Source organism: Balearica regulorum, chromosome 7, assembly GCF_011004875.1.
Source record: "Balearica regulorum gibbericeps isolate bBalReg1 chromosome 7, bBalReg1.pri, whole genome shotgun sequence".
Taxonomy (NCBI): Eukaryota; Metazoa; Chordata; class Aves; order Gruiformes; family Gruidae; genus Balearica; species Balearica regulorum.
The window spans coordinates 33,850,370-33,867,892 of record NC_046190.1 but is presented as its reverse complement, the minus strand read 5'-3'; the positions used below and the strand labels follow the sequence as shown (position 1 = coordinate 33,867,892).

At 37.9% G+C, this 17,523-nt stretch overlaps 1 protein-coding gene across 3 annotated transcripts in view; it reads left to right on the top strand.

The window, feature by feature from the left end:
• Positions 1-17,523, top strand: part of RTKN2 (rhotekin 2) — a 38,597-nt gene that overhangs the window by 6,166 nt on the left and 14,908 nt on the right. For 2 of the 3 annotated variants that reach the window (XM_075758825.1, XM_075758824.1), the window contains exons 3-9: positions 648-706; positions 4,840-4,893; positions 5,819-5,936; positions 8,660-8,860; positions 13,413-13,507; positions 15,030-15,136; positions 16,125-16,256. In XM_075758825.1, the coding sequence (XP_075614940.1) occupies positions 648-706; positions 4,840-4,893; positions 5,819-5,936; positions 8,660-8,860; positions 13,413-13,507; positions 15,030-15,136; positions 16,125-16,256 (766 nt within the window). The remainder of the gene's footprint in view (positions 1-647; positions 707-4,839; positions 4,894-5,818; positions 5,937-8,659; positions 8,861-13,412; positions 13,508-15,029; positions 15,137-16,124; positions 16,257-17,523) is intronic. The other variant, XM_075758826.1, reaches the window with a different exon arrangement.

Genomic DNA, 17,523 nt, shown 5'->3' with positions numbered 1-17,523 from the left:
AAGATATTATACTGCCTCTGCAAGTCAGGATATTGGTAGCAGTTAGAAATTTTCGTTTCACCTTATTTGGTTAGGAGCAGTGGCAGATACATCGTTACTCATTATCTACAGATTGTTTTGATTCAATTTAAGGTTGACCTTGAGATCTACACTTTGACCACTTTAGCAAACTGTCTGCCTGTATGTAAAATCATAATATTAACGATGCAACATTTTGTAATTGGTCTCTATTAATAGAGGAGGTGGCAATTCTCTAACCAATAATAGAACTGATAAATTAAGTTGCTTATTCATTGATGTGTACAGAAGGGGAAAAGTTGACGACATCGACATATTTGATTCTGTTGGAGCTGGAAAAGACAAGGAAAATGAATCTACTTGTCTTTTAATACCCAGGTTAAATAAGCTTTGGAGTAAAATCTTCTAGGGAATTAAGAAAATTGATGGTGTACCTTCTTTCCAGATTATCCTCAAGAATCTAATGACTCATATCTTAAACCAGAGATACCAAATTTAACTTTAAAGAAAAGCATTTGAAATGAGCTATAATATGAAAACCCTGACACTTTTTAATGTTTAAAGGATTGAGTTTTAGAAGTCTAAATGCACAGATCTCAGACCTCGTTTTTCTTTTCTTCTTTTGGCAGCTTTTCAGAAAATCAGACAAAAGACCGAGTGGCATGCAAAGCAAAGGTTGCTATATCAGGTAAAGGGCTGGATAGTCACTTAATTATAGGAGTTAATTGACCGGACAGTAACTTATAATACAAATTATACAAACAAGATGGTATTTTTAAAATGCATATGTGGTTCAGGGGCATAAATATTCTTCTGCTTCAAGAGGACTTCTGGTTTTAAGTCATGCATCTGCTTTTGAAGATCCTACCTAGTATTTCCATTTTACTTTCGGTGACTTTCACTGTAGAAAGTACACTTTCTGTTTGTCACTAAACACTGAATACATTTCAAAGTAAATAAGTATAAGCGTGCTGATAACTTTTTCTCCCCACAAAGACAAACTTTGATATGATCATACAGGCTATGTCTAACAAATTAACGGCAGAATCGTAATAAGTATGCAAATTTTATTTAGTTAATGCAGATTGCATTACTACAGCAAAGGTATAGTGATATGACTTCAATGCAAACTAGTAACAAGAATATTTAACAGTGATTTCCAGTAGGCTGGTGCACTGTTTCCTAGCCTGTTCTCAAACTTCAGCACTATGAATTTACCATTTTGTTTGCCTATGCCAATAGCGGGTGTTACTACTGTCAGCATTCCTGTAGTTCATTGTGACTGTTCTGCTAGCACTAACAAATCTGTTTGTGCTTCCTGACCTGCTTCATTAAAAATAAAATAGTGTAGAAGGGCTCACTGCTTAAACTGTTTAAGTTAATTCTGCCTATTTTGACATATCTTTAAGCAAGGTAACTTCTAGTAGAAGAGTGATGAGCACATGGTTCAATAATGTTTTCTGCCAGCACAGCTGTTTGCAGAATGTGTATCTGTCTTTCCTCCTTATGGTAGTTGGATGAAAGCATCTGTTTGCCTGTCTGTGCTGTGGTTGCACCTTTGTTCAGAATTATAGAGTTATCTGCAAGTCTGAAGACTTTAGGATAATATAGTACACTTCAGAAAATCAGAATTGTGTAAGGGCTCTGTTTTTAGTATGAAAAATTTGTTTAGGATATGAAACATGTATCTAGTTCATTTTGATGGGACAATAGAAGGGTGAAATACGCCACTTCCTATTATGTGCCATCTGTTAATGATTCTGTCCTGTTACTAACATAGTAGTTCTCAAACTGCAGGTTATGATCCTCAGAACTATGGCATAGATCGAGGCAAAGAAGAGAAAGAGGCATCAGCTACCTCATTGTGAACTCAAGTCCATGAGTGCTGGGATGCTGCCATGCCTCACCCCTCTTCAGATACTCATGTCAGGAAGCCTAGCCAGGTCCAGTTTACAGCAGGAAAGCCTAAATGTTCTTCTCGTCCTCTGCTGATGTATGCTTTCTATAGATCACCTGTTATTAACTCCTTATTTTCCATTGTGTGTGCCTGAGAAGCAGAGAACAGCAGGGGTACATGAGAAGTAACTGTGGGGACAGGCTTGTTCATGCTTGGCAAGGGCAGGAGCCTCTGGGCAAGATACGTGACTGGGAGCTGCTGAGATGACATTAATACGTGCCTCCCTGGTTCCTCCTTGCCTTGTCTTCTGACCCGTTACCCTGTGTCCATTTAGCATGCCAAATCAGGTCCTGGCTGCTTCCACAGCTGCACTATGTTCACATCTGTAATGTCCCATTATTCTTCTTTCCCTGTCTTTCCCAAGCCTTGTGTAGGAAATTGGGCATGCTGCATTTCTTCTCTCGTCTGCCGACCTTCAGTGGATTTGCAGCTGGAGTTGCCCTGCATGTTTGGAAGGCACGCGTGCGTGTGAATGTGCCTGCCTCGTTGAGAATGCAGTTGCGAATACAAGCAGTGTGAATCAGGAGATGATGTGACTGTGTTGTCTGGGAGAGGTTGGAAATGAGGATTGAGTGGTAGTCCATGTAATATGACAGGGCATGTAGTTTAAGAATTCAAGATGTAGAATGGATTGTTTTAGGGAAAAGTAATCTATCCACTTATAAATATATTAGCGTATCATATGGTTAGTACATGTTAGAAGCTTAGACTCTTACAAAAAAAAAAAAAGTGTTACCATGTGGCCAACACCAAAAGTTGAGGAACAGCTATGCAGGAGTACTGAGGAATGTACTCCTCCAGAAAGCAACTGTATGTCAGATACTGTGTGGGGAATGTATTCCTTAAGCCACAGATTTTCACACTTCCATTATTTTTACTTATTTAACCCCCACGTGTGTGAATAAATTATGTAATTTATGTTATCAATCACTTATTGTGTCAGAAGACAATACATTAAATGTTGATCAAAACACATAATCATAATTTAAATAATTTTATAACAGAATAATTGGCTTTAAATCTGATTAATTGTAGTGCTTGAATATATCCAATTTGAAACCACATGGATTTACACCTAGTGGTAACTGAAATTAAGGTGTGTGAAAATTGATCTTTGCTTTTGATAAATGGCAGCTCTTTCAATCCAAGAATGAATTGAAAACTGATTTACAAGTATCATGTTAAACTTGTTCAAGCAATTGACTATCTATAGCCTGATGATTTTCTGACTAAGGTGTAAATTTTTCACCTAGCATGATATTGAAAGTGGCATACAGAAGTAATCTTTAATCTAGTACTCTAATTGTTAACCAGACCTATTGAGCGCATTAAAATTGTCATGCAGAGTTTGCTATGATTAAAGATGAAAAAAGGCTTTTATTTTAACTCTCTTTTCACATATTTATGTAAATTTAAGACGTTTGTCTTTTAGGAAAGAAACATCCTGTGCTTTGTCTCTGACAGAGATAAATACATATGTGTTTAATGCTTGAGAAACTTCTGTACCTGTTTCAATGAAGCTATTTCTGTTTCCTTATTTAAAAAAAACCCTATGTTTAGAAATGCTTACTAGGCAAATGCATCTTTAGAAGTGAAAGGCAGTTTCAGAATGTGGTGATGTATTGATTTTTAGGAAGTTGTAGCAGTCTAAAGCTGTGTACTGGCAGTTTGCTGATGAAAATTCATGAGTTTTCATGAACACTTAAAACCAGATGAATTTGCAAGTTTCAAAATTGAAATAGCATGTATAGTAAGATGTCCCATAATATAATAAAAAAGTAACTTACGTTAAATGAAAAAATTAAATTTAACTTCTGAAATGGAGTGACTATATGCCATTTCACTTAACAAGAAGTTTTGTGGGTAAAACCCTGTAGGAATATGGGACAATCTGTTGCCAAGATACCACTGGTGTTTTGCATCTTAGTATACTGTATGTGGATTGTTCTGTCAGCTTCATATGAAGATCAACACTGGAGTCAGCAATGCTCCTTTATAACAATATTGAAGATTTTTATCCAAAGACAATTGAGCCAGTGCTGTTCACTGCTGCCATCATGTGTCACTTAATATATTGCATATACTTTTAAAGAACACTGTGTTGTACTTAAGAAACCAACTTTGGGTTTATAAACCCCTCACTGCATTTGTCTTTTTACAAGGGACTAATAAGAAACATTATGTCTAAACCCAAGTCCTCAAAACTGGAGGAAAAATTAAAACAGGCATGACGTAAAATAATGGCTATGTAATTGCCTCTCTACTGTGGTTCTGAAGTGGAAGGATATTTGAGTTAAGAAAAAAAAAAAAGATTTCTAAACTCTTTTTATGCCAACTACGACAATTCTAACTGGGAATGTGATTACAAGTGATATTTTCTCTGTGGTTAGCAAAACAAGACTTAAGTGTTTGCAGTATAAGTATCCTAGTTTTTCCATTAAAACAGGAAGTTTTTCTTCTTGCAGTTGGGTGAACGGTTTCCAGCACAAGGCAAGCAGAGTTTCAGTTTACATCTATGCATAATAATGGGCTCAGAACCTCTGAATTCTGAGAAAACATTTCAGAGTGGCTGTGTAAGATAGTTCCGAGAGGTAATTTCAGGTACTGTCAAATGAGATTTAAAATATTCTTTATCCTAGAATAATTTCTAAAAGAAAATGACACTTCAAATTGAACTAATTGATGAACTTTCTTTTGACATGGGTAATAAAATTGAAATAGTTATGTTGTTTTTTGGGTAGTAGGTCCTGTTTACATCCAGAACACCAGGAATAGAAACAAGAAACTTTTTTGTAATTTGTTTTGATCACAGATCTACAGTATTGGCTATAATTTAATTTCCCTACCTTTTTTTTTCCCTTTAGATATTCGAATACCATTAATGTGGAAAGGCTCTGATCACTTCAGCAATAAAGAAAGTATGTAAGATGTAATGAACTACTGTGATAAGCAATTGATTATGCCTCTAAATTTAAACTGGATGGGGAAGTCCATACTCCTTTCAACCCCTTCTTTGACCTTTCAGTAGCTCCATATTTTACTGTTTGTTGCGTAGTTCCTCTTAACTTTAAGTTGTTGGTTGTAGCAAGTTGAGTTAGTTCAAAATCCTGTGGTTCTGTGTGTTTAAACCCTGGTCTCAAAAAAGTCCTCATAAGCAGAAGTTCCAGAGGAAGCAACAGGAAAGTGTTGTTATTAAGTGGATTAGCTGAGAAACTTCTGATTAAACATGTCGTTCTATGTCTCATCTTCACTTGAGACAGTATATTGGAGACTGTTTCCAGTGAGAAATTTAAATGAAAGTTGTCTGTTGGTGTTGAGTGTATTATTGGATAGTCTTCAAGTACATGCATTTTGGTGTGTCATGGAGATTAACCCTAAATCTGTTCCAGCTGTCACCTGGCATTGATTTCACTTTGATTTTCAATAGGGTCAGAGGGGCTAAGCGTGGCAAAATAGTCTAATCCTATATAGTACATTCATAAAATGATACAGGCTTTGGATCAAATGTTAGGGGTTTTTTTGCTTAAAATCAGTTTTATTAAACAAAGTTATATTTTTATTAACATTTCTGAAGTTACTAGCACAAACTACCCCTGATTATCAGGAGAAAAAAAAAAAAAGCAGAGGGAGGCATTTTTCCCTCTGTGAATGTTGTTCTACCTATACAGCAGCTTTGATAGTTCAATTATCATAAAATCCTATGATGAAAATTTATGGTGAGAAGAATTTGAGGAGAATTCCTTAGAGGTCTGAATTACCATTTCTTCTAGTTTTGTTTACTGGAAGCATTTAGTATTGTGATGTGTAATATGGCTAATAAAACATTTCTTTGGCTCTCTCCAGAATCACAGCGCTATGCAGTTTTTTGTTTGTTCAGAATGGGAGCTGAGGTTTTTGATACAGAGGTGGCTATTGTGGATAAAGCAATAACAGATATCTGTTTTGAAAATGTAACCATATTGTGAGTATAATTTATTTCTGTTGAATGAAGTACAAATATTGCTGTTTTCTTTTGAAAGGGCATATGATTAGGAATAAGATTGGCTGAGGTCCACTGAGCTTTTCTGTGGGCAAAGGAATCAGTAGAGGTCCTGCTAATTTCAGTGGATGGTGGATCCCCACCTCTGGAAGGTTGGGTTTTATGTTCATAATGATGCTGGTTGTAGATGTGCTACTTGAACTGTACATATTTTCATTTTTGCCATGCTGAAGCATTTTTCTTTTATATAAAGAGATTAACTTGTACCTCAAAGACAGAATTAAATTTATACTGAAACCTGAAAGCATTATTAAAGTATGGGCATGAACGTTGCACCCAGTGTTATTCTGGTATACCAGTATTATTCTGCAGTGTTATTCTGGTATAGCAGTATTACTCTGTACAGCAGGCTACGGTCTCTTTCTACACCTCATGTTCTGTTACACCTATATAAGCATGTGCTACAGCTGTAGTCCTTACAGTTGAAGAATACTAGGCAGGAAACTATTCCCTTGTCTTTAAAAGTAAGCTGGTGTGGTGGGTTGACCCTGGCTGAGGGCCAGGTGCCCACCAGAGCCGCTCTATCACTCCCCTCTTTCATTAGACAGGGGAGAAAAGGTACAATGAAAAAAAAACTCACGGGTCGAGATAAGGACAAGGAGAGATCATTCTCTAATTATCATCACGAGCAAAACAGACCGAACTTAGAGAGGGAATTCATCTTATTTATTACTAAGCAAAACAGAGTAGAGGAATGAGAAAGAAAACCAAATCTTAAAACACTTCCCCCCACCCCTCCCATCTTGCCAGGCTCAACTTCACTCCCGGCTTCAACCTCCGCCCCCCTCCAGCGGCACAGGGGGACAGGGAGTGGGGGTTACGGTCAGTTCATCACGTGGTGTTTCTGCCGCTTCTGCATCCTCAGGGGGAGGACTCCTCTCATCGTTCCCCTGCTCCAGCGTGGGGTCCCTCTCACGGGAGACAGTCCTTCACAACCTTCTCCAACGTGAGTCTCCTCCACGGGGTGCAGACCTTCAGGAGCAAACTGCTCCAGCGTGGGTCCCCCACAGGGTCACAAGTCCTGCCAGCAAACCTGCTCTGGTGTGGGCTCCTCTCTCCATGGGTCCACAGGTCCTGCCAGGAGCCTGCTCCAGCGCGGGCTTCCCACAGGGCCACAGCCTCCTTCAGGTGTCTCCACCTGCTCCGGCGTAGGGTCCTCCACGGGCTGCAGGTGGAATCTCTACACCCCCTCATCCTTCCTCCATGGGCTGCAGGGGGACAGCCTGCCTCACCATGGTCTTCACCACGGGCTGCAGGGGAATCTTGCTCCGGCGCCTGGAGCACCTCCTCCCCCTCCTTCTGCACTGACCTTGGTGTCTGCAGAGTTTCTGACATCTTCTCACTCCTCTCTCTGGCTGCAAAAGCTCTCTCTAACTGTTTTTTCTCTTTCTTAAATATGTTATGACAGAGGCGCTGATTGGCTTGGCCTTGGCCAGCGGCGGGTCTGTCTTGGAGCCGGCTGGCATTGGCTCTGTCAGACACAGGGGAAGCTTCTAGCAGCTTCTCACAGAAGCCACCCCTGTAGCTCCCCTGCTACCAAAACCTTGCCATGCAAACCCAACACAGCTGGAAAAGAGTAGAAAGGTGTTCTCATGTACTTTTTTGTTGCTTTATAATTTTTGAGAGAATCCTGAGAGGCACTTAACTTCCCCCCCCCCCCCCCCGCTTTGTTTTTTATATTAGCAATTTAGATTCAGTCTTCTGAGGAAGACTGACTGGAAAGCTAGAACTACTGAAAACTTTAAATCAAGATCCTGAAAACTGAGTGGTTGAGAGACAGTGGATCATTAAATCAGATTTTAAACTCTCTTAAACCCCTGTTCAAGTTAAGAGTCGGGGCAAAGATTTAAATCTGCTTCTTCAAAGATATGAGACTTGACCATTATAGTTTTCTGTGAAATACTGCAACAAAAGCAGAAAAGTCACTCTAACTTGCCTTGTGTCCCCCGAGATAAAGACAGACTTTTTATAAAAGCCTTTGGGATGATTTTGTTATGGGCATGTGTGTAATGACATGCTTTGTACCTGAAAGATGAGGTTAGGTTTCTGGTTTGATGACTAAGCCTGAGAACAAGAGAATGGGTAGAACTGAAAACAGAAAAAGCATTGGCTGTGGACAGCAGAACGCAGCAGTAGGTAGTTATGAATGACAAATTTTGTTGGTTGTAAGCGAGAGAGGATTTTTTTCAGTAATGTGAAGGGGATGAGGTGTGACTAAGATATCTTTAAAACAGTTCAATCTGATTTAGGACCATAGGCATGAATAGGTTTTCAATCATGTGATCTTTGTGTAACAGTAGAGGGCAGATTTAAGTGTGTTTGAATGTCTTGCCTGTGTATTTCCATAACATGGGGGTTTTTTTTCAGTTTTTAACCTAAACGTTGAATTTCCTGTTTGCAATTGTTTATGGTTTAATTATAACATTCATCTCATGACTTCAACACTAAGTTACTGCTGTGTACTCTAGTCTTTAATTCCATATTAATGTATGTCTTCGCCTGAATCTTAGGGCATTCCTTCTCTTGATTAGAAATATGTTATTTAGTATATATAGTAGCAGCTGCTACTATATATATATATTATTATATACTGCATGTTCGGTTTATTAGCAAATGCTCTGAAATTTTCTCCTCCCCCCCTTCAGTGATGAGGCAAGACCAGATTTCCAGGTGAAGGTTGAAGTGTATAGTTGCTGTACAGAGGAGTCTTTATATGTAACAAACACTCCTAAGAAACTAGCAAAGAAGCTTAAAACATCCCTCAGCAAAGCTACAGGGAAGAAACTCAAAGCTGCGCTGGAAGAAGATGGCACTGAATCCCTTTTGCCTGCTGACCCAGTCATCCAGTAAGCCATATATGTTGATATTCTGGTTTTATCATTTTTAAAATAGAAATAAGCCAAATATATTGTGAATTTTTGGAAAGCTGCCAAGAAAGTGATTATTTCTGTACTTAACCAAGTGAAAAAAAATTTACATTTTAAGTAGGAAATGAGAAAGTAGGTGTGAATTCCAACCATGTCGCTCAGCCTTGGGGCCTGGTTCTGAGCTTTAAACACATGAGTAGGCTTTATTTTTCTGCTGTATGGCTAGCTAGCTTTAAACGCATGAGTAGGCTTTATTTTTCTGCTATGCGGCTAGCTAGCTGGTAAAGCCACTGTTATTTGCAAACTTTATAATACTTGTAGTTTGATCTCTGGAGGAAATCAAGCTTGTATGATCAGTCTGTGTCCCTCTGTCCATCTACCTTTCCTTCTCCTCTTTCCCATTTACTCCCCCATGTTATTTTTGCACCTATCCAATTTTGCTCATGTTTGACAGACAGGTAGACATGTCTAAAAGTCACAAGTTGTGTGAAATAAAAAGGTGTGGTGCATAGGGAGGAGAAACCTCTCTTGTACCCTCTCCCCTAATGAAGCTGACTGAGCTGTTTTGGTGTAAAACTGTGGACTGTCAAAGGCACTTTACAGTTACAAGCTGCTCAACAGGAATTTTCTTAATTGACTTTATCACAGAACATTTTAAAATTACTTACTGGTTTTCAGTGTTCGTAGAAATAAGGGCTATTCCCAGTAATTTACCTGTTTCCTTTTAAAAATGATCTTCAGTCTTTCATGCATTTTTTTAGTGAAGTTAACTGCCTACTAATATTTCCCACCTACATTAATTTCATTGGGATTTAAGCAAGTCAAGTACCTAAATTGTAAATACTAAAAAAATTGATTTAATTATTTTTTTTAGAAAGCAATTTTTTCAAGGAATTATTCTCTTTTGGCAGCCGAACAATAAAGAATCAATGCTTAATTCTTGCCAAGTGTTGAGCGTAGTCTTAGTCTAGCTTCATATATCTATTTGCCTGGATTTGACAAAGGTAGAATATGCTTGAATGTTTCCTTTTAAAACTGATATTACTGTATATTGATATTTATGTTTCAATCAAAAATACACGTCCACAAGATCTTATCCACAGAGCAAATATCACTAACTTTCCAGTGTGTTCCACCTAACGACAATGTATCTTTCGATCTGCAGCATCTCAGGTGGCTGTGCTTTCCACAGGCTCCAGTTTGGTGATGACACACTATCATTAGATACAGTTTGCTTCAGATATAACCACGAGCTTATTTGCTGCTTGTTTGCTCTTGACTATAGATTCTCTGTCTTTTAAGGAAGATGCATCAGCAGACAATCTAAACAGCAGCTTCCTCCCTTGCGTTTTGCTTTTGGTTTCTCAGTTGTGATTGCATTTTGCTTTCCTCCATCTTTAAGTTTGTTGTTTCTACTGTAAATAATTATCTCACAATGACTGTTACTGTCTTAACAGAGTTAAATGAACAATGTTTAATGATGGCTTTGCAAGGTGATTAAAAGATTCTTGGAAAAAAATGGGTTGTTATAGGTAGAAAATAAGTTGTCAATTTTTTTTTTTTATAGGCTCCCCTTAGGATTTATATTAGTAAGACCTTGGTATGTAGCTCTTATAAGGGGAAGAGATTGCAAGATTACAAGAGATCTTTCAAGTATTCCCAGACAGTTTTACCAGTCCAGCAGGTGAAATTAAACTGCAACAAAAAAGGGAACTTGCTGTATTACATGAACAACTTTTCCCTGTAGATTTCATTTGTACAGGCCTTTTTCTTTTCAGAGCACACGTGGGTGAAGTTCTCCATTTTCCAAAAACTCTGTGATCCCTCTGTGTCAAACTTTTTGGCTTAGAAATCTCCCTGGTTAGCGAGGAAACTGTCAGCCTTGTAACTTCTTGCAAAAGCTTAGTGACAAAGTGCTTTGAATGGTTGCTTAGGCTGGTTAACTTCAGTTATACCGTCTCTCTTTTCATTTCTATGCAGTATTTTGCCTGCTTAATTTTTCTATTCTAGCTTTTTTTTTTCTTTTTATATTTGTCATAGAAGGAAAATGTTTAGTGCAGTTATACTATTGAATTCCAGAGTAACTAGGTTGCTCTTTGGCTACATCATTGGAGAGACTCCCTGAAGCGCATGTTTATTCACTTGCAGAACTGGCCTACACATGGACTTGTCGTTCTTGCCTTTTATGCATTGTCCTCCACTGGGCTGGAGGCACGGCTTCAGTGCCCTGTGTTTGAATTGACAAATTCATAGTGATATTTTGCTAGAAGTACATAGTCTAATCTAATGGCCTCACTTTTACAGTTGGATTCTTTTTAGTACCTGAAGGTTATATTTGGTTTTACCTTCTATTATTTAACATCTAATTGAAAGCTGACCATATTAGATTTTTTTTTTTTTTGACTTACAAATCCTTGACTATATATATCTGGATGAGTGAACCAAGATTTGGGTTTCTAACGTTGGGATTAACATTCAGGAACAGATTCTGGAATCTGAGATGTATTAATTAATATGCATCAATAGAAAGGGTGATAGTTACACATTCCCACGCCAGTGTCTGTGTGGCAACTTTTGGTGCCTCTGTCTCTTGATCAGTAAACAGATTTAACAACGAGCCTGTGCCACAGGCATGTTGTGGAGATGAGCTGATTTTTTTTTTTTTAAATAAAGTTATTACATGGAAAGATATTATAGATATGCAAAGTACTGAATGAGATGCAGCAAGCAGATTATTCTTTGTTATACAAAGAAAGTACCATTTAAGGCAGTTAGCTAATTCTGTGAAATGCAGAGGAAAACCTAGTCAACAATCCTGATTAGCCAGTTAAATTTGAAAAATATTTGCAGATAAAACTTTTCTAAATTATATTGCATCTGGCTGAAAGGAATGACTGTTATATTTTAGAATGAAAATGTTACTCTGAAGCATATTTTTAAAGTGAAGTAGCTATTTTTTTTGGCAAGGTTGTTATGGTAATTAGTCATGCTTTAGAAAAAAACCTTGAAAAATCAGCACAGAAGTTTTATCTGTGAGAAGAAACTGAATTTTTGGTACAGTTTAAATAGAATGGGAATGTATTGCTCAACTGAATGGCAAAACATAATCAGTGGAGAATCTTTTGTTAGGGAACAATCTAGCAGGGAATATATACAAATCCTGATGAGTTTTTGTTCAGATTGCCCTCTTGAAATGTTTCACAGCAGTGTTTTTTTGCACAGAATGTTATATCATAGTTAATTCTGTCTTTATTCCTTAAAGATAGATGTGTAACAGACCTCCCTGCTAACGAACTTGCTACTTCTCCTCCTCTTTCATTAGGTTTAGAGCTAGGTAGGCATTTGCCTTGTTCCTCTGCAGAGCCAAAGATTTTAAAACAGTATGGTCCCACTGTGCTATTAGGAAAAATAACATTTGAAAAATATTATGATAGAAAACTATATTAGTGATGTTAGTTCAGTGGTGTCCTCTCACCTTTTACACCTCCAAGCTATTTTATGCTGTACTGAAGCTATTTTAAGGATCTTCTGCTAGATCCTGTTAGGGAGAGTAGTTAGTGATTTTGAGGGGTTTGTTTTCCTGTGAACTTTGTTTAAACTGCCATTAGCGAGGTGGAATTCTTACTGCATTGCTGGACTGTAAATCTGTTACTCGGTCTGAAGAGTATTTGGGGGAAAAGGTTAAACATGTACCAAATTTATACTGGTTTATTCCAAGAATTGCATTCCACATGCACTGTGCTGAATTGTAAATGTGACTTTTTTTTTTCCCTAGGCAAAATCCAAACCAAAGATATAATATTCTGAAACCTGTAAGCGCAATAAGAGTCCTTTATGTTACAAAACTGACTGTGGGATTTCTGCATAGATTTCTGCATGTGAAGAATCAAGCTATTAAATGCTATTATAAAAGTATTTTTTAAACAACTGTTTAATAAAGTGTAGTCTACTCAGGCAAAGCAAAAGAGCAGTGTAAAGCCTTTTAATTTTTAACCTGTATTTTCAGATAAAGTTTATGTCATCAGTTGTTCTATTAACTGTAGCAATTTTTGAACCTGTTACCAAATCTAGTTGATTTAGGCCTAGCGATAAAAGCTGTAAAACTATTAAAAGTTACGTGGTGTCTGACTAGAGGAGACAGATGCTTTAGCATGTTGGATAGCCCAGCCTTTATGTCTGGGCTTAGCAGCTGCTGGCTCAGCAGTAAGCATGAGCGCAGCTCATGGGCAGTAACCACAGAAGTCCCCTGGCTGGCAGGTCCAAGAGAGGCGGCTATGGAAAGAGCCACCTGATGGGTCCTCATGGTGTTGGCCTGGAAGTTGTGGATTTGCAAGGAAAAACATGGATATGGGAGTTCTGTGGGAAGAGGTTGGGGGGTGGCGATCTGTGTTCAATGACAGGTGCTGCCTTGCACCTTGGCATTCCCTTGTACCCAAGTGTGTTATCTCAGGCATGTCCAGACTCCCTTTAATTACTACCTGAGCAATGTGAAGCAGAAGTGTCTTAAATATGCCTTTTATTTCACATTTAGAGGAGCAAAGTACAGTTTGCTAGCATATACCACTTTGGGACTGGAGAGTGCTGAGGACAGTTTCAGGACCCACAACCTTACCATTACAGGAAATGGTAAGTACATATGGTATCAATTTAAGGAAATAAAAAAACAGTAACATTTTGCATTTCTCTCTCTTGTAAACTAAAGAGCTTAAAGAGATTATTTTTCTTGATACTTAATATAGAACAACTTTAATAAAATATTTAACAGCTCTAAGACAGGCATCTGTACACAGCTGAATAAACTGTAAGTTGAGTAAAATTTCAAGTCCAGATGAAAATGAATTCTTTTGGGAGTTTCTTCTGTCATTTGCATCTCAGTCTTATGTGAGTTGTAGCTATATACAAATTATTTCTCCTTCCTCACAACCAAGGAAGAGTATCAGAATGAAAAACAGCCTTTTTCCTCTGTAGTCAGAAGAAAAATAGAAAAATAGCTTCAGTTCAGCTAGGTTGTTTCAGGCCCAGATTTAACACAGGACATAAGCACGTGTGCTTGCGATTTGCGTTGGTCACTTACTGCAGCTCTGGGACAGCACAAGTTGGCAGCAGTCAACCTGGATGCTAACACAGGAACTGTGGTTATGTTGCAACTGAAGGTAATGTTTTAAGTAGCAGGAGTACAGTTTTTGGTACTTTGTCCACTATTTTCTGAAAGGTTAGCCCCTCCCATAAGCCACCCTCTAATTGTTAACTTAAGACATGGGACTTTCACTGTAGCTTCTGGGAACTTTATCTTTTACTTGGGTAAGCTTGACCTCAAAGAGAACTTCATTCTTTACACTTCATTAATTCTGAATAAGTACAGATTTGAAGATTTATGAGGCATTTGTTTCTTGAAGGGTTGGATGAATAATTCTGAGTATCTTTGATATTTGTAAGCCTTTCTTTATTAGTACTTTATACTCTTTCTTCTTCAAATTCTTTTCTCTGTCGTTAATTTACATAACTTAGTCTGGTGAGAAATGACATACCTGGATATTTTGGTTCATTACGAGCATTTCTAAAACATGACCAAAGACAGAGTCATGTCAATGGAATGTTGTATTACCTGCTTCTAATTACAGAAGAGAGAGCCTATTACATAGCAGAGCTGAGCAAGGAGGGATATTGTAATTCATTAGAAACTCCTTGGAATCCTAAATGCTCTGCTAGTACTGAAGACAGAAGCAGATAGAAATTCTAAGCCTTAATAAAACAATCTGAAACAAAGTGCTCATGTGTAATTGTAGCTGTGTGCCACGATGGGACAGGCTCAGTTGTCCTATATAGATGAGGTGGCCAGTGTGCTTATCTTTTAAAATGTTTCTAGCTGTGAAATGAGACTTAGAGCTATATTTTATTTAAGAACAACTTGTTCTTGCAGAAAAATACCTCCATTTTTACTTGAAATTCTTTTTTTAGTCTTCAGTAAGTTTTTTTAATTAAAAATCAGTTTTCATCTAATCCTACAGGATGAAATATCTTTAAATATAAAAAATATTTACATTCATTAAATTAATGTAAAAATGGATGTAGAAAGCTAAACTATATGTTTAGGGCAAATGTTTGGAACTAAGTGTCTGTCTGTCTTTTGCCTGGTCTTTTCCCTCAGGGGAATCCTCTTTTTGGCTCCCTCTCTATGGAAACATGTGTTGCCGTTTAGTTGCTCAGCCTTCCTGCATGGCTAGGGATATGATGTCAGGATTTCTTAATCAACAGGTAAGAAGATCTTGCTTGTGTTTACATCCTCTTCTGTTAATAGCTTTCACTAAGAATCAATTGTTAAAAACATTTGCTTTTACCTGAAGTGGTTTCTTGAGAACTGTTATTTTTCACCTGTTCTACCTAGAGCAAGGGGAGAATTCTATCTCACAGCTGTGTTTACAAACAGTATCTTCTGTGGCTAAGCGTGAAGAAATAAATGTTTCCTTGGCATGCTTATCAATACAATTATTTAGGCTGTTACATAAAGATCCAGTATAGTTGTTTCAGAATTGGTTTAGGCTGGTACCTGACGGCAGCAGTCCTAATAATCCTGTGGCTCTCATCCTTGTGCTAGCACAAGAGTTCATATCACAGCATGGTGAATCTGATTGGTGAACCGAGCCATATTTAAACTCATCCCTTCAAAAATGATTCATGTGAACTCAGTTTACTTCTCTCTCTTGGTTCATTGCACAACTAGGCAAATGAGAAGGTGATCGCGGAGCGTCAGAGGGGCTGGGTCATTTGTCAGGAGTGCTTTAAACTGGTGGTGAAACTATAATGTGCTTATGAGTGCTGTTCAGAAAACTCATTTGAGAAAGTGGAATTCTAGACAAATGTCTTTGCTCGACATTTGTTGAATGACTGTGTATTTCCAAAGTGAGATACTCTTATTTCCCTTATTGTGTAATTACTCAGTTAATAAAGGTGGTTGCTTTCTCACAGTAGATACCAGTTCGAGATTTCATTCTGTGTGAACCAGCAGATTCTGTATTGTTAGTGTCACACAGCAATAAATCTGCGAAAACTGCAAAACACCGAACAACATTCAAAGTGTTGCTAAAATCAGTGACTCTGAATGTTCTGCAACAGAAAGTCTTTGTTTTAGGAAAGAATTCAGTGTGGCTGAGTTGTGATCACATAGGGTTGATCTGTGTATACCTTGTAATATGCTCTTAATTTGTAGTTTGTTTGGCAATTTCTGACTATTTCTTCCCTTTAGCAAATGATAGGAAGCCTAACTAGCTGGAGGAGGCTGTATTGCGTACTAAGAGGTGGCAAGCTCTTTTGTTACTACTCGCCAGAAGAAATTGAGGCTAAACTGGAGCCAGCATTGACAGTTTCCATCAACAAGGTAAAACTTGTTGTATGGTTTGGGTTTGGGGTTTTTTTTTTGGGGGGGGGGGAGGGGGTTGTTTGTTTATTTTGGGGGAGGTTGTTTTTGTTTTAAGACATGCCTAAGTCGTTTGGGCCCTAAGCTGCTGGTATGCAGAATGCTTTATAGAGCATGTGGGTGGGATATGCTTCAGTGAAATTTGCAGTCACTGAAGTTTTTAGCAAGGACATTACATTACTTAGCTGTGGACATAAGTTCATTCTGTTGCATTAAACTGGTTAACACAGAGGTAAAAAGGAGAATGCTTTTCTTTAGGAAAAGTGAGAACTTGTTATATGACAGTTCCATAAGACAGCCCTTGGCAATGTGTTGTTTACAGTCTGTTATCAATGCTCTGGTAGACTTTTGTCCTCAGCAAGGTGGAATTTTAACAAAAGCTTTGTTGTTGCTGTATGTTACTTGGCCACAGTCTTAATTAGGAGGAGAGCTGGAAAATTGTTCAAAATATTTTAATATTCTGCCTTAAAATAAGCTGCTTTTCTTAATACTGGTTTTGTACAGGGCACAATAACTTTGGAAGTTCTGGTCTCTAGGATGACATTAGTGCTGCTTTTCATACCCTGATTGGAAAGGCTGAATTTAAAATGTAAAGTTAAAATGTTACTTGCTATTTGGCTAAGGAAACATAAAGTATTTAATTTAAAGTAATATTAAAGTGTTCAATTTAGGAATGTCATTGGAAGGACCTTCTAGAATTGCGAGCATTAGAGTGAACAGATGCTTTCAAAAACTGGTTTTGGTCCAGTCATCAAGAGTTAATATCACATAAGCATGAGCAGAGGAATTTAATGTTGTTTGCAATTCACATAGCTGGATTTGTCTTACATAAGTAAATAGACACGTTTGGAAACTGTGTTAAGCACAGGTCAATCTGGATTCCGCTGTTGTACTACTGTGAATACTTGATGCCCACACTAATTCTGAAAGAAGCATTCCTCCCGTCCAGTCGCTTGTTCAGGCTGCTGTGCTGCTTTATGCCAGGGCAGGCATTAGGGCAGCAGACTGATTAATCGGACAACAGAACTGATGTGGGTTAAAATTAGCTCATTTTGGGGGGCAGGAGGAGGGTTGGCTTCAACTGTGGTTCCTCTTAATAAATTCTCTTATCCAGTTCACCACATGGTGACACAAATGCTCGTATGGTACAAGAAAGGGTCTAGGCTACAACTGGGAATATGTAGGGACATAGGCTAATACAGAATGGCTTCTTACAAGAGCAATATCA